Source organism: Haliotis rubra, unplaced genomic scaffold (genome assembly GCF_003918875.1).
Source record: "Haliotis rubra isolate DU_JTF1 unplaced genomic scaffold, ASM391887v1 Scf274, whole genome shotgun sequence".
Taxonomy (NCBI): domain Eukaryota; kingdom Metazoa; phylum Mollusca; class Gastropoda; order Lepetellida; family Haliotidae; genus Haliotis; species Haliotis rubra.
The window spans coordinates 1,280,718-1,304,981 of record NW_025766825.1 but is presented as its reverse complement, the minus strand read 5'-3'; the positions used below and the strand labels follow the sequence as shown (position 1 = coordinate 1,304,981).

Genomic DNA, 24,264 nt, shown 5'->3' with positions numbered 1-24,264 from the left:
GGTGTCCCGATAGTCTTTACAGCGGTATGAAACTATGTTCACATGATTCAGAGATGGATCATCACTAAACACTTCCACCCATTTCTCAATAACGTGTTCATCATGGAGTTCAGACATGGCAGTCATGAAAAGACGATCAACTTGATCCTGTTCTAACATATCCTTACATGTGTGGATCAGTTCACCCTCGGAATCGAACATACATCCAAAACACAAATCACAGGACAGCCGTCTAAGAATTTTAGACAGTTCCAAAGTGTAACACAAAGTGAGAAGATTTTCAGCGTGTTTTATGTGATTTACACTGTCTACTTCGTCGACGCACGAGAACTTTCTCGTCTTTTTGATGATGATTCTTTTAGTTGCTCTAGAATCATCTTGAAACTTCCTCTTAGCATCCTTGACACATTCACTGCGATCTTGAAACCATTCATTAGACTGCATGACTACTGTTTCGTCCAAGCTGTGTGATGAATGCAGAACCTGCTTCCATGAGTAGAAAGATGCTTTATCATTCAGTTTACTGTAAACAGAAATTAACACTTTTCAATCACAACAGTCTTGTTCATAAGCTCTTGCCTGACCTCCATCAAAGCTTTTCCTAACCAGTTTTGTCCCTTCCAGTCAGATGGATTTAATAGCTTTGGGTTGTGAAGAGAGAGTCCAACACCCCACCGTCTATCATATGGACTGGCTTCAGCCAATATTTTTGGAGAGGTGTTTATTAACATATGTTGAAGAGCGGAAGACTGAGTAAACTTAGCCAGGTTGACTTTCTTCACAACACTGTAGCTCAACACATCCCATTTATGTTGAATAAAGTTTTTGACACATCTACCCAATCTCTTCTCTTGAACAGGAGAAGAGGCTTTTAAAATGTTTTGAGCTGTATCCACATCACTAAACGTCATTGCCTTCATGTACATGTAATACTGCTCAGCACAGTTGAAGGTTTTACCATCAAGATCAATCCTAACAGGATAATGTTGACTAAATGGTGAAGATTTTGTATAAAAGAATACGAACCGATCTGTAACTCTTGTTCCCATGATATCTGTTCAGCAAAAGCACACCTTATCCGTTGCTTGTAGTCAGTACAAATAACATTTCTGTAAGCAGTGGAAGTAGATGGGTACGAGCATGCGCACACCTATCGGTGAATTCAAACCATGTCATTGGCTAATAGATAATAATCATCATTGCTCATTGGTGGATTTTGAAAACGTGCTGAGTCATCAGGTTTTTTAAAGAATGTAAAGGGATGACTCATCATGACACTGTTCAACCGTTTACCCCTGAGAATCATCCAGTCACGCTGTCCTTTCAAAGCTGTTCTATATATAGAGTACTCCATGCATTGAGTATCATTCGGTCATGCCTCCCTTTCTTAACTGTTCCAATTGTTGTGTCACTAAGCAAACTGTAATTCAAAATATAGCGGGGAAACATCTATTCATGACTATTTTAGGAAGAAATGTGTAGAATATGGAATGAGGAGACATTTGTGCTGTGGAATATGGGCTGAGGGGGTGTCTGTGCCGTAGAATATGTGAGGAGGAGATATGTGTGCCATAGAATATGTGAGGAGGAGATATGTGTGCCATAGAATATGTGAGGAGGAGATATGTGTGCCATAGAATATGTGAGGAGGAGATATGTGTGCTGTGGAATGAAATTTATATCTACTTACATAATATAGAGACTGCATTCAACATGAATTGTCCTCCCTGTACGGCCCTTCAACAATGTGTCGCGTGGAAACAAATTTCACTATATGTACAGTTCCTCCTTTACAAGCCATATTTAGGATGTTATCACAGCATCATCCACAATTGTTAGATCAGCCTCATGCTCAACAAGTAAGTTAAAGACAGCCTCATGTCCCTGACATGCTGCAATCATTGCTGACGTGCAGTCGTCCTCATCTCGACTGTAAATATCAACCAGTTTGTGTGTCAGGAGCTGCTTGATTATGTCGACACTGTCGTGACGACAGGCCAAATGAAGAGACAGATCAGCTCCCCATTTCACAAATAAATCAAACACGTCTTTACGAACTCGTATTTTCGTGTATTGTATGCATTACTGGCGTCAAGCCGCCATCATGTCGACTTCCGATTGCCACAATGTTATGTTTCAAGAGGTACTTTATCTCAACATTTTCTCCTTCACAAACCAAATGAAGGACAATTTCTTTGTCATAACCCACTTGCGACAGATATGCTCCTTCCTCCACAGGAACGTCAAGCACATTCTAATATTTGGTGTTTGAAATGAAACATGAATTATATGAAAACGAAAAGACTAATGATATATTTCAGGCATGGACACGTCTTGACGACGCTACTTGCCTTTGCATGTATTTGTTATGAGTTAAACAGCATGGGTAAAACAGGATAAAACACCTAGTATGATCACAATTTGATAGTGACTTGTGAACCTATGGTTATGACACAGTGGATGATGCCCTTAGAAGAGTCTTTATACGACTTTAAAAGTATCTTTTGTCACTTTTTGTCACGCTACCAAACTGTGACACCTATCCTCCAAACTCTTCACTGGCTCCCTGTATCAAGCAGAATTCAATACAAACTTCTTCTTCTTACACACAGCTGCATCTATGACATGTTTTCTCAATATCTTAAAAGCCTCATTCATCTCCATGTTCCAAGCCGATTGCTCCGCTCGTCAAACTCCCTACTGCTTACAAAGCCTCACGTCACAACAACCATGGGATCAAGAGCGTTCTCTGCTGCAGCCCCCTATCTCTGGAACATCCTACCACTCGCCCTAAAAGAAATAGAATCTGCGGACGCTTTCAGAACTGCCCTCAAAAGTCATCTTTTCAAACTCTCTTTTCCATAGACATTGTCTGCAATCTGTTCTCTTTATAGCGCCATTGAGCAATATCTTTTGGAAATAGGCGCTCTATAAATCAATTATTATGTTTTACAGATTAAAGATAGTATGCAGCAGAGAGGGTTCGGGTGATCCTGGCACAGTCAGGCTGGTAAGGCTCATCATCAGCTCAGGGCCCTTGCCCCCTCTACACGCAGCCCAGACAGCGAATGGGACTTCTCCCAGGAAACGCTGCCTAGTCGAACCCACCAAGAACTTTCCGGAGAATATGAAGGCTCCCCAACACTGCAGCCTTCTGCATTACCCAGAGTGTCAGAAGGGCTGTGCTCCCGGTGGAGAACCCGGGCACTCTCCTGATCTGCGCCAAGAGATCAGGAGGTACCAAACCAAGGGCACCGAGAACAATGGGGAGCCTGATGACAGTGTACTTGGGATGCCAGCGAGACATTTCAAAGGCCAGGTCCGCATATTTATCATGCTTTTCCTTAATCTTGCCAATCACATTGGTGTCAAAAGGGACAGAAAATTCAATGATATAAATAAATTCATTGGCTTTATCAAAAAGGACAAGATCAGGTTTGTTAGCTGGAATTCTTCTGAGGCTGTATATGGGCCTATTCCACAGAATTTGAAAGCATCATTTTCGATGACGCCCTGGACATGTTCAGGGTCGTACCATGGATGGACCTCGGAGTCAAAGCCACAGGCATGTCGGAGACGGTAGTAAAAGCAACGAGCCATGCTATCATGTCGTTTAAGATATGCTGTTTGTGCAAAGGAAGGGCATCCACTGACAAGGTGTTGGACAGTCTCTGTAAATTCATTGCAAAGTCGACATTTCATGTTAATATTCTCTTTAAGAATCACATTTAGGCGATTACGAGTGGGAAGTGACTGGTCCTGAGCAGCAAAAAGGAAGCCCTCAGTTTCACATTTAAGACCAGCCGACTTCATCCAGGCGAAGGAGTCGGTGGGATTGCTATTCTGTTCAACACACTGCATGTACACACGATGCAATGGCTTCTCAGTAAGCTTCTCCACAAAAGACCGACTCTGGGAAGACTTGGTAAAGGACTTCACCTGGTTTACTCCCATCGCTGTACCGTCCAGCAGTACATTGCCATCAGCAAAGTCAACCTCAAATTTCAGATTCTGTCCAACAACCTTGGCACGCTTAAAATAGCTGTGGAATTCCTTGCTTTCATCATGAGTCTTCACATGCATCACTAGAGGATCATCCGATAAATAAATATGTGCAAAAGTACACAATAAAATTCTGTCATGAAGAGCCTCCACATTAATCAAACCCCGACCTCCAGAATTGATTGGCATATGTAAACGGTTAAGAGAGGAACGAGGGGGGTGGGCTCTGTTATCAGACATGATCCTTCTGGTCAGGCGGTCAAGACTAATCAATTATTATTATTATGTTTTACAGATTAAAAATTGCATGCAGCAGAGAGGGTTCGGGTGATCCTGGTACAGTCAGGCTGGTAAGGCTCATCATCAGCTCAGGGCCCTTGCCCCCTCTACACGCAGCCCAGACAGCGAATGGGACTTCTCCCAGGAAACGCTGCCTAGTCGAACCCACCAAGAACTTTCCGGAGAATATGAAGGCTCCCCAACACTGCAGCCTTCTGCATTACCCAGAGTGTCAGAAGGGCTGTGCTCCCGGTGGAGAACCCGGGCACTCTCCTGATCTGCGCCAAGAGATCAGGAGGTACCAAACCAAGGGCACCGAGAACAATGGGGAGCCTGATGACAGTGTACTTGGGATGCCAGCGAGACATTTCAAAGGCCAGGTCCGCATATTTATCATGCTTTTCCTTAATCTTGCCAATCACATTGGTGTCAAAAGGGACAGAAAATTCAATGATATAAATAAATTCATTGGCTTTATCAAAAAGGACAAGATCAGGTTTGTTAGCTGGAATTCTTCTGAGGCTGTATATGGGCCTATTCCATATATTATTATTATTATTACTTTCATTCAGAAGTACCATCGTACTCTCGGTAGATGTTTACTGTCACTTTAAATCAGAACACACTGACGTCATATCAGCCGTTCGTCGCATAGAAACCATGTAACAAATCCAATCATAAGTCATAAAATCGTCACATGACAATTGAGGATTGTATTGCATATCACATACGGACAACTTGACCTGGAGAATGTCTGTGCTTTGGTGCTATTTCTACGCAGGTCTAGAGATTTGAGGCAGAATCTAAATACCTTAAAGCATTATCTACATTGTTCCAACAACAGAGTCAACCAACCTTTGAAACAGCGTACAAGTGTAGCAAGTTTCAACAAAAGCATTTGTGGAATTAAGGGCTCATGTCAATATCCCAACTGTCGAAAAGGTCCAAAAAGGTCCGAAAAGGTCCAAAAAATAGAAATACATCGTTTGTGGTTCAATTAATATTTCTTAGATCTACTTGAGAAAGCCTGTAATAGACTTAAAACACGTTTTTCTTTCATTATCTAGTTTGGTATTAGTCACGTATATAATAAAAGAGAGATCCCATATATGTGATGTATCTATATTGTTCTACAGGAGGTTCCTGTGTAATGAGACCGCCTCCGTGGTGTAGTGGTTAGAGTGTCCTCCCAGAGAGCGGAAGGTCGCGGGTTCGATCCCCGACTGCGTCATACCAAAAAGACGTTAAAATATGGTACTTGTTGGTCCCTGCCTGGCGCTCGGCATTAATGGGTACAACAAGGACTGGTCGGCTCGGAGTCAGTATAATGTGTCTGAGTGGGGTATTCATGCTTCACTGCGGCGTGGTATCAGACATTACGAGGAGCCCCTTCAGCCATGCAATGCATTAATTGCTGTGTCCAACACACATGCGAATCCGAAATATAAAGTGCTTTGGAAACTGACCTGTCGTTTAAGGCGTCGCTGGTCACTTTGCATTCACTTTTGCCACTTTTATATCTCAGGTAAGAATGATCATGTGTTCGACCCTTGGTTCGCCGCCATTATGTTTCAAAGTTTGTCAACACATGCCAGTGTTGTGAGTTTCACCAAAGGCTATAAATACACAATGCCATTTAGAAAGTGGTCAAATGTATACGTAACATATGTGGAAACAACGGTGGCTGAGCGGGTTAGGCCGCTGACTTTGTGTGCTGGCGATTAGGTGCTTGACTCTGAGGGTGTGGGTTCGAATCCCGAATGGGACTCAACCAAACAAAAGTACAAGAATTTGTACTTTACTAACAAAGTGTAATCCCAAATATAACATATGTTTCACCAAAGGCATTAAACTGGCTCCTTAAAACTCTCACTCACTGTTTGGCATGATTGGGAACGGGTCTTGAAAGTTTTGTAATATTCATATCGTGAAATATCCTCTAAAATAGAATGTTTTTTGGTAGAACATATTTACAGACCGATTACTAATTTGTTGTAAGAAACATGTCCACATTTCATCCCAACTTACTGACATATATAACCATATAAAAACCAAACATCTAATCTGAGAATTATTATATAATAGGTATCTACCATATTCACCACTGACAATTCATACAGGATTCCCAGTGCTCAGAGCCCTAGAACACTGGTTGTATCTTGATATCATAGAGCCCAAGGAATATATTAGGTAACTTTGTTCCAACTGTATGAACAATAGACACTTATCAAAAGCTTCTTTGCCCGCAATGATAAGTCTTGGGCACAGTTTACTTTGTGGGAACCAGATTTCAGAATATGGATAATGATCCCCAACATTGACTAACTATTTAGCTGCCTTTGTAGTCAATGATCTGACACTGAAATGGAGGACATGGTGGGCGAGCTACCTGAGGAGCTAGGCTAGTGATCGAGCGAGCTATAGGAGCCGGGATCGAGCCCACCTGTGACCGGGTGTAAAAACCTTGGAGTTAACTTTGTGTGCAGACTCTTTCAGCATTGTCGCAACCCTAGTGTACAGTACACAACCCTGTGCACTTAAAAGAACCCACGAATCCGTTGGTAGATGACCAGATGGTGGCCACATGCATACGTGCAAACACCTTGTTGCAGGTACAGCAACGTGCAGTACACTTGGACAAAGTACTGTGACTATGTGTCCCAGTTTACCCAGCTGTGAGGATGGAAAAGCCACATTAACTATGTGCGCCTAGTGGCTGCAAAAGTTGTGTGCTCACCACTGAGTTAAGATTGATAATACGAAGTGCCGTTGAGAATAGTTGAGCTGGAACTCGGTAAATAGATTATAATAAGTGTAATAATGACAATAAAATGACATCGCCTCACAAAAGTACAATCAAAACTTCAACTAAATCTGGAACCATTTGGATAGCATCACGATAAGTTTGGTCATGAAAGAATACATTTTCAACAACAGAGAAGTCATCTGTGATATACGACCTACAGGTTTGTAGCAGTATGACTGATTTTGGCAGCAACAAGCAGTGGCATTTACATCATGATCTACCAGGTCCACCTTCTGCAACGCTCTCCCACCACTGAACAACATTTGTTTCAGATTTAGGGAACAGACGTTTCACTGTATTTGTACGTATAAAACAACAATAACTTGATCAACAAGGAAAGATTGTTTTCCGATTTGGTGGTATCTGATTCTAACATGGCAAGCATTTCAAATCACTCGGCGTTCGTTCGTTCTTGACGTTAGGAAAGACAGAAGGGGACGCAATGCATTAATATTATTTTAGAGTTTTTAGAAAGAGTGAAAACCTCTTCGTTACATGGATATGGCATATCATTTCGAAAAATGTCCACACCCGATACTGCTTATGGTTTCAATACGTAGGAATCGTGATAGCCAAAGGACCACATGAGGAAACCCAACGTTTATCACACTCACACAAACTTACATCTGCCAAGTCCTTCGAAGTGCTGTGCCTCATCGTAATCGTATCATGATCCAGTTCTGATAGGTGACAAGTGAGTGTCGAAATACTGTATTCAATAGATCGACAGAAGCCATTCTCGGCACATTTGAGTTGACATAACTTGATGCCTATGTTCTTGAAGACTAACGACCTATAGGTTGGCGTATTTGGCAGTTGACAAATAGCCACATCATTTGTGAGGCACATTATTAAAGTAAGGAACATGTTCTCATGAATGACTAAATGCCATGTTGTCATCTTGCTGTTCACAGAGCTACATAAACTGAAAATATGAGACGTATTTGGACATTAAAGAAATGTCTCTGACAAGATTTAAATATGCAGTCTATTCACGACCGCTGTCTTTTTCTGTGATTCTCTAATCAGCGCAGCATACCAATTCAAAAGAAAATCAAATACTTACATGAATGTTTTATAATTATAACTGGCTCTGTTAAGTAGCAATTCTAGGGACACAGTGTTTGCTTATCCGGCATTCTACTTTAGCTATTTCACCATAAAAAGCCATATGATTGCAAAGCAAGACAATCACTGATTTGGCATTAGGTTTATCGAAACAATGTGCATTTTTTGTGACGTTAAATATTGATAAACATCAGTCACTCCTTGAACCTTCCGATAGTGATCGTACAGTTGATTTTGTGTGGCCTGCTAATGCACAGCAGATATTGAACTCTTACTTAATTCCATTAATCTTCATATGTAAGTGCGTGTGTTCGTGTGCGTGTATATGCATAATAAATTTATACCTGACCTACATAGTTATAGTCTAAAGAAAGCATATTTCAGAAAAGACAACACTTCATCAGATATCTTTGAGAATGACAGTGATGATCAGAAAATTCATGAAGATAGTTATAACGACATAAACGACTCTTCAAAACATATTACGAAAAAAAGATATCATGTTTTCAAAGTAGAATCAGAATTTAAAAGAGACATTTTGTCATCTAGAACACGCATTGAGATGCTCCTTGACATTCATACTACCATGGAGTGAGTGAGTGAGTTTAGTTTTACGCCACACTCAGCAATATTCCAGCTATATGGCAGCTGTCTGTAAATAATCGAGTCTGGACCAGACAATCCAGTGATCAACAGCATGATCGTTGGATTGTCTGGTCCAGACTCCATTATTTACAAACCGCCGCCATATAGCCGGAGTATTGATGAGTGCGGCGTCAAACTAAATTCACTCAGTCATGCACTGGTCATACTGAGAGATCTTCATATCCCATCTTCTTGTGACAAAATACATAATATTTGGTGTGGACACCTGACGAAACGCTCATGTAACACCTTTTCGGAAGGTGATAAAAAAAATATTTAAATAAATATTGCATTACGAAATACTCGTGTTCTGTCTCTGTTAGGCCTATAAGTGAAATCACAGCTATTTGTGGTACAACGCTCCCATTTTGCATAAAGAATTATGTATACGTGTATTGATGCATATTCTGGTTGGTCAAATTAAGCTGTGAAAGACAAAATATTATATGAATGATAAACTATCTTCGAGAACGGACGTCATGTAGGCTAATTGGTGAATTACCTAGACAATTTTTTGTGAACATGTACAAAAACATATGGCTTTCCTGACAATAGAATAGAACGTCAGATCAGAAAAGATGATGTTGAAGCGACGTTACAAAAACAATCACGTGACGTCGTGAAAAATAGTTGACGTCATCGTCAATAATAGTAATATGCAACAATAAGTTGACATCATTTTGCGAAGGGACCTTTAGCGCTCAGTCTTGATGCAAACATTAACGGTGAGTGAGTAAGTGAGTTTAGTTTTACGCCGCACATTACTAGCTAGTTATAATCGACGCCGTGAGCATCGATCTACGCAATTGGGGTACGATGACATGTGACCAAAAAATCATGTGACGTCGTGAAAAATAGATGACGTCATCGTCAATATTATACAACAATAAATTCTCATGACATCATGTTGCTAGCGGCCCTTAGCGCTGATAAGTACAAATGGAACAATTATGGTGAACTAGCCAACCAGCATTAAAGTCAACATTATAGAGGACAGTGAGATACACTACAGTCAAGTGAAGGCTGACACCTAAGTATATACAGCATATCACAGCACTGGTGACAATGAGCTCTTCTGCACACTATCCGAATCATCAGCTTGTTATCCTACACGAGCATCGAGTCCTTGGTTTCCTTTCTGATGAGAATGATTGCAAATACAATTTCCAGTAGCTGAAACAGAAGGCAAAATATCTATAATTGCGATAACGGATTATTTGTCGTAATAAAGAACAAATAATTCAGAACTTTCGACAGAGTCGAAAATTATAATCTGACAGTCGATGACGAAACTGGTTTCAAAAGCTCTGCTGCGCTGCGCACATAGCGCATGCGCAGTGAATAGGTTCACTCGGCTTGAGCCGGGATGCGTATACACTCACAAAGAGCCCTGGGCGTATCGGCAAATGAACCAGCCAATGAAACCTTCGTTACACTTAAGTGCACGCCCACCCGCTCTGACTGGGTTCGTTATCCCGGATGCTTCGTTTCAAGGGTAGTAAACCCAAGTACAAAATATTGCATTTTAGTTTGCGATAGTACACTTATAATTTTGTGTATTTGTTTATACAGCAATGTATATTATATGTCATGAATAAATGATAATTGGTTTTTAATTATGTTTATTTTATTAGCTGCATCTAGGTTTTAATATTGTAGCCATAACTTGAGATTGTGATAATCAGTCATTTTATCACTTTCACTCACCATAAGGAGAAGCACCCCGGCAAACCCGAGACCGACATACACCTTGTTCTCCTCGACTAGGTCGTGGATCCTGTCATAGCAGCCCTGCGATGTAAACATAATGTGTTGTATCATCAACTTAGCAAACAGGAACTGCTTATCATACCTTGAAAGGAGGAATGTTCTGAACTTGACCTAATAAAGCAGTCCTGGGATAAGTTGGGGGACATCAAAGGCAACTGGGACTGGGACAGGCGCTACAGAAGGAGATAGCTAACCCTAGTTAGCCGGACTGGGGCATGCGCTACAGGAGGAGATAGCTAACTCTAGTTAGTCGGACTGGTACAGGCACTACAGGAGGAGATAGCTAACTCTAGTTAGCCGGACTGGGGCAGGCACTACAAGAGGAGATAGCTAACTCTATTTAGCTGGACTGGAGCAGGCGCTACAGGAGGAGATAGCTAACTCTAGTTAGTCGGACTGGGGCAGGCGCTACAGGAGGAGATAGCTAACTCTAGTTAGTCGGACTGGTACAGGCACTACAGGAGAAGATAGCTAACTCTATTTAGCCGGACTGGTACAGGCGCTACAGGAGAAGATAGCTAACTCTAGTTAGCCGGACTGGAGCAGACGCTACAAGAGGAGATAGCTTACTCTATTTAGCCGGACTGGGACAGGCACTACAGGAGAAGATAGCTAACTCTAGTTCGCCGGACTGGAGCAGACGCTACAGGAGGAGATAGCTAACTCTAATTAGCCGGACTGGGGCAGGCGCTACAGGAGGAAATCGCTAATTCTAGTTAGTCGGACTGGGGCAGGCGCTACAGGAGAAGATAGCTAACTCTAGTTAGCCGGACTGGAGCAGACGCTACAGGAGGAGATAGCTAACTCTAATTAGCCGGACTGGGGCAGGCGCTACAGGAGGAAATCGCTAATTCTAGTTAGTCGGACTGGGGCAGGCGCTACAGGAGAAGATAGCTAACTCTAGTTAGCCGGACTGGAGCAGACGCTACAGGAGGAGATAGCTAACTCTAATTAGCCGGACTGGGGCAGGCGCTACAGGAGGAAATCGCTAATTCTAGTTAGTCGGACTGGGGCAGGCGCTACAGGAGAAGATAGCTAACTCTAGTTAGCCGGACTGGGGCAGGCGCTACAGGAGGAGATAGCTAACTCTAATTAGCAGGACTGGAGCAGACGCTACAGGAGGAGATAGCTAACTCTAATTAGCCGGACTGGTACAGGCACTACAGGAGGAGATAGCTTACTCTAGTTAGCCGGACTGGGGCGGGCGCTTCAGGAGGAGATAGCTAACTCTATTTAGCTGGACTGGGACAGACGCTGCAGGAAGAAATAGCTAACTCTAGTTAGCTGGATTTGGTCAGGCGCTACAGGAGAAGATAGCTAACTCTAATTAGCCGGACTGGGACAGGCGCTGCAGGAGGAGATAGCTTACTCTAGTTAGCCGGACTGGGGTAGGCGCTGCAGGAGGAGATAGCTTACTTTAGTTAGCCGAACTGGGGCGGGCGCTTCAGGAGGAGATGGCTAACTCTAGTTAGCTGGATTGGGGCGGGCGCTTCAGGAGGAGATGGCTAACTCTAGTTAGCTGGACTGGTGCAGGCGCTACAGGGGGAAATAGCTAACTCTAGTTACCTGGACCGGGACAGACGCTACAGGGGGAGATAGCTAACTCTATTTAACTGGACTGGGGCAGACTCTGCAGGAGGAGCTGGAGTTATGTAGCTAAGGTATGGTGTCGTTATATTTTCCATTCTATATTATGCAGAATTGACATATGAAATGGAAGCCTTTCGCTTCCATATGCCACACAACTGATATGCTTTGTTTCCTCTTAGGATTCGATTATGTTTCGACTACAAAAATAAAGTCCAACATTTAGTCAAATTTACCTGAGTATTAGTCCTGGTCGGATCGAAAACTCCCACTTGTTTCTTCGCGCACTCGAGAGATGTGTCGCTGTCCAAAACACCCTTCTTACAGCAGGAAGGCGATGCATCGATCGTTTCTGTAATACTGCCCTTGCTATAGGCCCTCCAGGAGGCACTTGGGTTAAAGTCAGTAGGCCCAGTGGCGGCACAGCACTGGAGCTGAAACATAACAACGACTTCTATTACTTTCATTCATTATTGGTGTTTAACATTTCAGCATAAGGTCATCCATGGCCAGTTTCCAGAAATACATTTGTTAATCGTAAAATGAAAAATATATAAATGTAAACACACACACAATCCGAAAAAAATGCCTTGACTTTGCCTTGAAATGTGCTGGTGAACCCGCCATGACTGTTTCAGAGGGTTTTAATTGATACTGAACATGAATGGGCCAAACTGAACGAGTCCTTTGATGTTGGCTAAATTTGCAGGTGATAATAATAATAATAATAATAAATGGATATTTCTTATGCGCCATAGTCCATCCAGAGCATGCTCAAAGCGCTACATATAAAAAGAGTCACCAGAGTTCAAGAGGAAGATATGACAATTAGCCAAAAATAACCGTGAGAATATTTTGCAGTTATAGGTTGTAGACTTTTTTGAAGAGGAAGGTTTTGAGTCCCGATTTGAATGCTTCTAGGGATGAAGCAGTTTTTATGGGAGTAGGAAGACTGTTCCATAGGGTTGGTGCTGCAAATATGAATGACCTATGGCCAAAGTGTTTGAGACGAACTTGGGGAACTGAGAGAAGATGTTGATTCTGAGAGCGAAGAAAACGGGCAGGCATATATGTTGACAACATCTCAGAGAGGTATGGAGGAGCTAGGCCGTGTTTGCAGCGGAAAACAAGAGTGCAGATCTTGAAATGAATTCTTGCTTCAACCGGCAGCCAATGCAGACTCTGGAGGATTGGGGTTATGTGAGTCCATTTGGATGTTTTAGTGACAACTCTGGCGGCAGCATTCTGAGGTTTTTGAAGTCTGAAGAGAAGATCATTGGAGATTCCAAACAGTAGGCTATTGCAATAGTCAATCCTGGAGAGAACAAGTGACTGAGTGAGAACTTTAGCAGCATCTGTGGTTACAAGATGGCGGATGTTACCAATAGAGTGGAGATGGAAGTAGCCTACTCTACAGAGATGGTTCACATGTTGCTCCATGGTGAGACAAGGATCAAGATGAACACCTAGGTTTTTTACACTGGATGAAAGTGGGATATCTGAGTTGGCTACTGTGATGTCCGTAGAGTTTATCCTTTTCAGATACTGCGATGTGCCAATCAACATAGCCTCAGTCTTATCATCATTTAGCTTCAGCTCATTTGTCATCATCCATGAACTAATTGCCTTCGTGCACTGACTCACACTAGATCTGGCTATTTGTACATCCTCTGGTTTGAAGGAATCCATCAATTGGAGGTCGTCTGCAAATGCGTGGTGATTCAGATCAAAGTTATCAATGACCTTCTCCAAAGGGTTTGTGTATAACACAAAGAGAAGCGGCCCAAGGACTGAGGCCTGGGGTACACCACACTCTAGGATCGTTGACTCAGAGATGCTTTCAGAGACAAGAACTGACTGACTCCTCATGCTCAGATAGGAACAGAACCAGGCCAATGCATCCCCTTGTATGTTATAGTCATCCTGAAGACGGCTAAGGAGCTTCTGATGGTTGACCGTGTCGAACGCCGCTGAGAGATCAAGCAAGAGGAGAAGTGACACATTACCCAAATCCGCATGGCATCTCAGGTTATTCAGAATTTGAAGTAAGGCGGTCTCGGTACTGTGCCTAGGACGATAGGCTGATTGGAATCTGTTCAGAAAATCATTTGAAGAGAGATAGGATCTGAGTCTGACATCAACTGCACGTTCAAGGATCTTTGAAAGGAAAGAAAGGTTGGAGACAGGTCTGTAATTCTTGAGAGTACTGATATCCAAATTGTCTTTCTTAAGTAATGGCTTTACCACAGCTTGCTTGAACACCTCTGGAAAGACACCATTAACTAAGCTCAAGTTGATCAGGTGATGGCTCATCTCGTCCTTTTTTATTAACTCAAACCATTGGAAATCAGAGCATTTCCAGCAGTAAATGTTAATGACAAAATGGCTCAGGATAAGAGCGATGCTTTACCCTTGTGTCTTTAATGGTTTGTCATCTCATGTCTGACTCAGCGATATTACAGCTGCAACTCGGCTCTATTTAAATATGCAAGCCTGGACCAGACAGTCCGTTGACAGACATCATCAGCACCCCTCTACGCAACAACCAAGCATAACTAAAATTGTGAGTGAGTGAGTGAGTTTAGTTTTACGCCGCACTCAGCAATATTCCAGCTATATGGCGGCGGTCTGTAAATAATCTATTCTGGACCAGACAATCCAGTGATCAACAGCATGAACATCGATTTGCGCAATTGGGAACTGATGACTTGTGTCAACCAAGTCAGCGAACCTGACCACCCGATCCCGTTAGTCGCCTCTTACGACAAGCATGGGTTACTGAAGGCCAACATTCTAACCCGGACCTTCACGGGTCACTAAAATTGTGGAAGAATCTGATTAATTTGTTGCCTTACATTGTTTGTTGAGGACCAATACTCTTACAAAAAATCCTTAATAAGAATTATGGGGACGAGTTAGTTCTCTATACTCTGCTTCTGCTACAATATCCTCACTTAGCATTGAATGATGAAACAGATCATCAAGAATATAGTACGGCAATGGTGTTCGACTCACAGAGAATGCTGCTAAATCCATCATGACTGAGAAGGTATCGTCACTGAGTGGTCCTTTGTAGTCATTGTAGATTTGTGTCTGCAACGCTTTCTTCCCTTCGGTGTTGAGCTGCAATATTAGAATGTCTGGCGTCATAGACAGATATAATCCACATGTAGAACATTGAAAGCAGTTAAACAGTTATATACGCGCTAACGACCATAAAGAAGACATGGTTCTCGCCCCTGGCTCATACATTACTTGCAGGGCACAGGTGATCTAAGTCATCTAAGGAGGTGTGCAGAGTTGCGCGCCTTAGGTGTTCCAGGAATTTATGATCGTTGGCTCGAATTTTTTTTGGGGGGATATGATTGCCCGCTGGTGAGAATTTTCCAAACAGACTGGGAAAGGCATTGTCAATATAGGAACACAGAACGACAGTTGTATTGTGATTAGATTCATGAAGTCCATTTGAAGTTAACCATTTACCTGTCGACAGAACTTTCCCTGTAAAGTCTCAAACGATTGTCGTTCTCTTCTTGATACAGGGGCATATGTGGCTCAGCAGTCTAAATATATGTGGCAACATCCTTTCGTTATAATGATAAAATCTGACCCACACACAGCTGACTGGTCCACCAGACAATAAGTAAGTGTATTACTGTTAAGAGGTGATGATACCACTTGGCATTGCTGATTTGCATACGTCTGGAAACTTTTGACCATTGGTCCCAGGAGGGTGACAACTGGAAAAAATATTACCCGCCGCCACGGTAACCGCCAAACTCTCCGCCGAAAAGCTGTATCGCTAACAATCGTATGACGTCATAATATGACGCATACAGTGTTCGGAGTTCTAAAACCGTTCGATTAGCTGTTTTTGAGTTCACTATGTAAAGATTCATTTTACAGACTTTCACTGCTTTATTTAAACTATTTTATACATTGAATCGTTTGTACACTCAACTTAAACATAATCGCCATTTGTATAGCAATGTTAACCTAATCAGAATATGTTTCACTGATTAAAATTCAGTCGAGGGGCAGTCGCTATTTTGTTTACATGTCATATAGTCGATAGCGATCTTTAAAAAACATTGTTGTACATTTAACATGGCGGTCAGATAAATACGTTGTATGCGTCTCCCTCGGGTAAAACGGTCTGATGTACGCCTCTTTGTAGAAGTGTATTTATCTTACCTCATCCCTCGCCTACCGGCTCGGGTGACACGGTTACAAAGAGGCATACATCAGACCGTATTACCCTCCAGAGAATCAACTTATATTACTTACGGGCGACTCTTGCTACTGTGGGTACATCACTCTATTACTAACGGGCGAGTCTTGCTACTATGGGCACATCACTCTATTACTTACGGGCGAGTATTGCTACTATGGGCACATCACTCTATTACTTACGGACGAGTCTTGCTACTATGGGTACATCACTCTATTACTTACGGGCGAGTCTTGCTACTATGGGTACATCACTCTATTACTTACGGACGAGTCTTGCTACTGTGGGTACATCACTCTATTACTTACGGGCAAGTCTTGCTACTATGGGTACATCACTCTATTACTTACGGGCGAGTCTTGCTACTATGGGAACATCTCTCTATTACTTACGGGCGAGTCTTGCTACTGTGGGTAGGTCACTCTATTACTTACGGGCGAGTCTTGCTACTATGGGTACATCACTCTATTACTTACGGGCGAGTCTTGCTACTATGGTTACATCACTCTATTACTTACGGACGAGTCTTGCTACTGTGGGTACATCACTCTATTACTTACGGGCGAGTCTTGTTACTGTGGGTACATCACTTTATTACTTACGGGCAAGTCTTGCTACTATGGGAACATCTCTCTGTTACTTACGGACGAGTCTTGCTACTGTGGGTACATCACTCTATTACTTACGGACGAGTCTTGCTACTGTGGGTACATCACTCTATTACTTACGGACGAGTCTTGCTACTATTGGTACATCACTCTATTACTTACGGGCGAGTCTTGCTACTGTAGGTACATCACTCTATTACTTACGGGCGAGTCTTGCAACTATGGGTACATCACTCTATTACTTACGGGCGAGTCTTGCTACTATGGGTACATCTCTCTATTACTTACGGGCAAGTCTTGCTACTATGGGTAGGTCACTCTATTACTTACGGACGAATCTTGCTACTGTGGGTACATCACTCTATTACTTACGGACGAGTCTTGCTACTATTGGTACATCACTCTATTACTTACGGGCAAGTCTTGCTACTGTAGGTACATCACTCTATTACTTACGGACGAGTCTTGCTACTGTGGGTACATCACTCTATTACTTACGGGCGAGTCTTGCTACTATGGGTACATCACTCTATTACTTACGGGCGAGTCTTGCTACTATGGGTACATCACTCTATTACTTACGGGCGAGTCTTGCTACTGTGGGCACATCACTCTATTACTTACGGACGAGTCTTGCTACTGTGGGTACATCACTCTATTACTTACGGGCAAGTCTTGCTACTATGGGTAAATCTCTCTATTACTTACGGGGGTCTTGCTACTATGGGTACATCACTCTATTACTTACGGGCGAGTCTTGCTACTATGGTTACATCACTCTATTACTTACGGACGAGTCTTGCTACTGTGGGTACATCACTCTATTACTTACGGACGAGTCTTGCTACTGTGGGTACATCACTCTATTACTTACGGGCGAGTCTTGCTACTATGGTTACATCACTCTATTATTTACGGGCGAGTCTTGCTACTATTGGTACATCACTCTATTACTTACGACCAAATCTTGCTACTGTGGGCACATCACTCTATTACTTACGGGCGAGTCTTGCTACTATGGGTACATCACTCTGTTACTTACGGACGAGTCTTGCTACTATGGGTACATCACTCTATTACTTACGGGCGAGTCTTGATACTGTGGGTACATCAGCCTATTACTTACGGACGAGCCTTGCTACTATGGGTACATCACTCTGTTACTTACGGGCGAATCTCTGACAAAGAGGACTCCAGCCAGTGCAGCAACGACAATACACATGATGATCATCAGGATACAGAACTGTCAAACAGAGAACAAACCAAACATCTCACATACTCACTTACGACAACGTTCAAATTTCTTATCGATTTTTGCGGTAAAATTAGGCTTAACAATTTGAGCATTCATTTTTTCAAGGATTGGAATTTTACAGTTTAGTTTTCTGTGTTTGTATGCTGCAAAGTTGAACTCAGAATCTGTTGATCACACGATAACATGTTACTTTTTGTCTTCTATCCGTGAAGGTTCGGGTTAGAATATTGATCTTCAGTAACCCATGCTTGTCGTAAGAGGCGACAAACGGGATCGGGTTTTGATCTCCTTGCAACAATGTACATTTTATAGAAAACAATCTCTTCCATAAATGTATTCTGTGAATGTTTCAGGGGCATCTGTTGTAAATCCCAGGCTTCTACTAAAATAGTCTTACGATGATGAGGAAAATCCTGTTGGTGCAACATGCGCCATAGCAGCCGAAGAAGGAGATGACGAACAGGACAGCGCCGAGGACAAGGAGAGCCAGGCCGATGTTGCTGATGACTGGCACGGTGCTGAAGTTTGTGGAGGTATTGAAGGCGGTGACAGATTGTACAGCCGGCAACACATATTGCAGCAGCAAGCCAGGGTTAAACTTTAGGATCGCCCCGAATACCAGCAGATTAAGGGCAACAATCTGTAACAACAACGACCACATTGATTTTAGAATTATGAAGTCACTAAGAATCAGCAGGATGAGTCCAAGAACCATCACTGACGTCATTAGTAGTAGTAGTAGTAGTAGTGGTGATGGAAGTAGTAGTAGTAGTAGTTGTAGTGGTGATAGTAGTAGTAGCAGCAGCAGCAGTAGTAGTTGTAGTAGTAGTAGTGGTGATAGTAGTAGTAGAAGTAGTGGTGATAGTAGTAGTAGAAGTAGTGGTGATAGTAGTAGTAACAGCAGCAGTAGTAGTTGTAGTAGTAGTAGTGGTGATAGTAGTAGTAGTAGTGGTGATGGTAGTAGTAGAAGTAGTGGTGATAGTAGTAGTAGTAGTAGTAGTGATAGTAGTAGTAACAGCAGCAGTAATAGTTGTAGTAGTAGTAGTGGTGATAGTAGTAGTAGAAGTAGTGGTGATAGAAGTAGTAACAGCAGCAGTAGTAGTTGTAGTAGTAGTAGTGGTGATGGTAGTAGTAGAAGTAGTGGTGATAGTAGTAGTAGTAGTAGTGGTGATAGTAGTAGTAACAGCAGCAGTAATAGTTGTAGTAGTAGTAGTGGTGATAGTAGTAGTAGAAGTAGTGGTGATAGTAGTAGTAGAAGTAGTGGTGATAGAAGTAGTAACAGCAGCAGTAGTAGTTGTAGTAGTAGTAGTGGTGATAGTAGTAGTAGAAGTAGTGGTGATAGTAGTAGTAGAAGTAGTGGTGATAGAAGTAGTAACAGCAGCAGTAGTAGTTGTAGTAGTAGTAGTGGTGATAGTAGTAGTAGAAGTAGTGGTGATAGTAGTAGTAGAAGTAGTGGTGATAGTAGTAGTAACAGCAGCAGTAGTAGTTGTAGTAGTAGTAGTGGTGATAGTAGTTGTAGTAGTAGTGGTGATAGTTGTAGTAGAAGTAGTGGTGATAGTAGGAGTAACAGCAGCAGTAGAAGTTGTAGTAGTAGTAGTGGTGATAGTAGTAGTAGAAGTAGTGGTGATAGTAGTAGTAGTAGTAGTGGTGATAGTAGTAGTAACAGCAGCAGTAGTAGTTGTAGTAGTAGTAGTGGTGATAGTAGTAGTAACAGCAGCAGTAGTAGTTGTAGGAGTAGTAGTGGTGATAGTAGTAGTAACAGCAGCAGTAGTAGTTGTAGGAGTGGTGATAGTAGTAGTAACAGCAGCAGTAGTAGTTGTAGTAGTAGTAGTGGTGATAGTAGTAGTAACAGCAGCAGTAGTAGTAGTAGTAGTGGTGATAGTAGTAGTAACAGCAGCAGTAGTAGTTGTAGTAGTAGTAGTGGTGATAGTAGTAGTAACAGCAGCAGTAGTAGTAGTAGTAGTGGTGATAGTAGTAGTAACAGCAGCAGTAGTAGTAGTAGTAGTGGTGATAGTAGTAGTAACAGCAGCAGTAGTAGTAGAAGTCCTAGTAATAGTAGTACAGTGTACTAGAAGTAGATGTGGAAGCTTTAGTAGTTGTAGTTGTAGTGATGGTGGTAGTAGTAGTGGTGGTGAGGGTAGTAGTAGTAGTAGTAGTAATAGTAATAGTGGTAGTAGTAGTAGTAGTAGTACTAGTAGTAGTAGTAGTAGTAGTAGTAGAAGTAGTTATAGTAGTAGTAGTAGTAGTAGTAGTAGTAGTAATAGTAGTAGTAATAGTGGTAGTAGTAATAGTGGTAGAAGTAGTAGTAGTGAGTGAGCGAGCGAGTTTAGTTTTACGCTGCACTCAGCAACATTCCAGCTATATGGCGGCGGTCTGTAAATTATCAAGTCTGGAACACACAATCCAGTGATCAACAGCTTGAACATCGATCTGCGCAACTGGGAACCGATTACATGTGTCAACCAAGTCAGCGATCCTGACCACCCGATCCCGTTAGTCGTCTCAATATTCTAACCAGGACCTTCACGGGTCAGTAGTAGTAGTAGTAGTAGTAGTAGTAGTAGTAGTAGTAGTAGTAGTAGTAGTAGTAGTAGTAGTAGCAGTAGGTGGCAGTATTCTTTCTACTACTACTATTTCAATTCAATTTCTTTTATTTAACTACAGCTATGTGTAAAAGTACAATTACTACCAGCACTATTGACAATATATATGACATCTAAAACATTTTGGTGTCCGCTCATCTTAAAATGGCATACGGTTGTATTACAGGTGAACTGTTTAAAGCGGAGATAAACCAAATACACTCATTCACGCTCAAGCTCAATGTTTTATGCGCTTCCTGTTCTCTCAATGGCCATAAATTCAACAACAAGTATGCACCAGGACATAACACATAGTAAACAGGTTTCTTCTATGAATATAAGCCTTGGTGTGTGTGTTTGGTGTATTTTATGACACACAATACTGAATACGCTGAAGTGTTGACGCACGACCGTGGCAATAAACAGCTCTATTTATAGCTACTGGGTACCGTTAAACCGTCACGCTTCATGGTTTGTGAATAGAAGCTGAATGGTTCACTCCCGGTGTTATTTGTAAGCACACATTTAATTCGAACATAAGCCCTTCCTTCGTGGTTCTATGGGGTTATATTTTATTTTCCTGCCGCATAAAGTATGTAATAGAATTTCCTATGAGCTCTGGGTGGTACTTCTCATCTCTTTCAGAGGCTTTAAGTAATTCAAGTGTACCTCTGACTGGTTCGTATGTATCGTCTCACTGTATATCCCCAGACCTGTATCATCTCAGTTGCTTCTATGTTTGCACAAATAGTTTGCAATTTGAAGTTTGTGGTGTGTAATTCAAAGCCACAGACTGTCAATGTGTCTGGTGAAAAATCGTCAACATTTAACAACCAATCAACACCTGCTACAAGGACCCCGAATCTAATCTCCCTCAAATGGTAAATAAGAGCTGGTTGACTCGCTAGTGAGAGCTAGTGAGTGTATAAAGTTTGAATAACTAAGTAAGTTAAGTTTTACGTCGATTTCAGCAAAAATGCAGCAATTTTACTGTGGAAACACCATAAATGGGCTTCATACATTGTACCCGTGTGGTAATCTTTGGCGTGACGAGCGAACGCTTCATCAACTAGGATGCCCGAAATTGAGTGAGTGAGTGAGTGAGTGAGTGAGAGTGAGTGAGAGTGAGAGTGAGAGTGAGAGTGAGAGTGAGAGTGAGAGTGAGAGTGAGAGTGAGAGTGAGTGAGTGAGTGAGTGAGTGAGTGAGTGAGTGAGTGAGTGAAAGGAATCAAGTCCGAGCATTAGGCTTGACGAGTTAACTAAACCTGGGATACAAATCACGTATGAGCTAAATACTATACAAATCAACGTTTACAAAATCACAATTCTTCGTTAACATCTTACATATAATTCTTCCATATGAAACAAATATTATTATCACTAATAAAGTTCTAGTGTGGGAGATTGCTTTATGTGGAGAGGGAGAGAATTCCACAAAGTAGGACCAGCGTACTGGAAAGACCTCTTGCCAAAGGAAGTAAGGAGAACTTTGGGATGGGAGGAGATATTGGTCTTGAGATCTGACAATCCTGGTGGGGGAGTACACAGTGAGAAGTTCAGAGGAATTTGATTCTGTAAACATTTGTACACAACGCAAAGACGATTTAGGTTTAGCCGGAACTTCATTGGAAGCCCATGTAATGATGACACTACAAGCGTGATAGTGATATGTGGTAAAGGATATATATTCAATAAACATGAAGTAAGAGGTGGTTGCAAAAACATACCGTGACGCAGATATTCAGTAAAATAAGCAGACATTTTCCGGCACTTGAGAAGAACCCCATTCTTAAGCAGATGCGTTGATCAGTGGATTTGGGAGGTGGTCCTGTAGATTCACCAGTGAGAGGGTATGTGAGTCACGGTATGTTGTCCGCAGAGGTCTTATACAAATCCGTTAATAAAAGAACTGGCATAAATAGTACGTCGCCTGCTATCTGAATATGTGTGCGTGTTTCAATACGGCAGTCAGAAGGTGAGCCTACTCCACGTAAACAGTAAACAAATGTATTGATGGAATTACACAATAGTGAATGAGCTGTTGCAACATGCCGTCACAAGGTAACAGTCAGACAACAACGGACGGAAAAACATACTGTCTACCCAGAGAATAACCGTTATATTTATGTAAAATAGTTGTGACAAATTAACTGCATGAGTCACTGGAGCATTCAGTCTGACAAAGCAGCGCAAACGCAGTTGTTGAATATTATCTCCTTGTCTGGCTATCAACGTTCGTGTTCAGTTTACTGTTATATCTATCTCAGCGTCAGCGTCCCTGACAATGCTTACAGTAAACACATGTGAAACGTTGTTGCTGTCAATGAACATGGATTATTAAAATTTTGATTGAGTATGGTTTTAGCAATATTCCAGCAATATCACCGCGGGGGACACCGGTATTAGGCTTCAGACATTGTATCTATGGTGGGAATCGAACCCGGGTCTTCAGCGTGACGAGCGGATGCTTTAAGGCTACCCGAGCGCCCTAAACTTTTGAGACAACGGGCAAAATGTGATGAATATATATTCAGTCGGTCGTCAATACTGAATTCCCTGTTAAACACATGTCCCTTTTTCGCTAATAGACATAGTTGTAATGCTAAATGTTCAAGTCTGTGTATCGAAGTTAATACTGTCACCATACATTATTGTGATCATGGATTTACAGTCACCAGCAGCCATACTTCATCACTTGACAACTCAGTATTCCATTAAACCTAGGTATGTAGTTCTTTGTATACTATAGTATAGTCAGTATTCTCTTAAACCCTAGGTATGTAGTTCTTTGTATACCATAGTATACTCAGTATTACATTAAACACTAGGTATGTAGCTCTTTGTATACTATAGTATAGTCAGTATTCCCTTAAACCATGGGTATGTAGTTCCATGTATACTATAGTTTAGTCAGTATTCTCTTAAACCCTAGGTATGTAGTCCCATGTATACTATAGTATACTCAGTATTCCCTTAAACCCTAGGTATGTAGCTCTTTGTATACTATAGTATACTCAGTATTCCCTTAAACCATGGGTATGTAGTTCCATGTATACTATACTACAGTCAGTATTCTCTTAAACCCTAGGTATGTAGTTCCATGTATACTATAGTATACTCAGTATTCCCTTAAACACTAGGTATGTAGTTCTTTGTATACTATAGTATACTCAGTATTCCCTTAAACCATGGGTATGTAGTTCCATGTATACTATAGTATACTCAGTATTCTCTTTAACCCAAGGTATGTAGTTCCATGTATACTATAGTATACTCAGTATTCTCTTAAACCATAGGTATGTGGATCTTTATATACCATAGTATACTCAGTATTCCCATAAACCCTAGGTATGTAGTTCCTTGTATACTATAGTATACTCAGTATTCCCTTAAACCATGGGTATGTAGTTCCATGTAGACTATAGTATAGT

At 41.8% G+C, this 24,264-nt stretch overlaps 1 protein-coding gene across 1 annotated transcript; it reads right to left on the bottom strand.

Moving 5' to 3' along the window:
* Window positions 1–9,150: 9,150 nt before the first annotated feature.
* On the bottom strand, window positions 9,151–22,693 carry LOC124280820 (tetraspanin-18-like). The gene is made up of 7 exons (XM_046716800.1): window positions 22,561–22,693; window positions 18,649–18,891; window positions 18,165–18,239; window positions 15,173–15,280; window positions 12,394–12,591; window positions 10,508–10,591; window positions 9,151–9,973 (listed from the first exon to the last, which is right to left on the bottom strand). Exons 1-7 carry the CDS (start codon window positions 22,618–22,620, stop codon window positions 9,908–9,910), a joined length of 834 nt encoding a protein of 277 aa, XP_046572756.1. The 5' UTR covers window positions 22,621–22,693; the 3' UTR covers window positions 9,151–9,907.
* Window positions 22,694–24,264: the final 1,571 nt, after the last annotated feature.

What these genes read in the sequence shown, in the direction of transcription:
- LOC124280820 (XM_046716800.1), bottom strand. Translation starts at nt 22,620, where the DNA reads ATGGGGTTCTTCTCAAGTGCCGGAAAATGTCTGCTTATTTTACTGAAT. An exon ending in TGGATTTAGCAGCATTCTCT is followed by an intron (nt 12,592 to 15,172) that starts GTGAGTCGAACA and finishes GTTATGTTTCAG; the next exon opens with CTCCAGTGCTGTGCCGCCAC. An exon ending in CGACCAGGACTAATACTCAG is followed by an intron (nt 10,592 to 12,393) that starts GTAAATTTGACT and finishes TTTACATCGCAG; the next exon opens with GGCTGCTATGACAGGATCCA.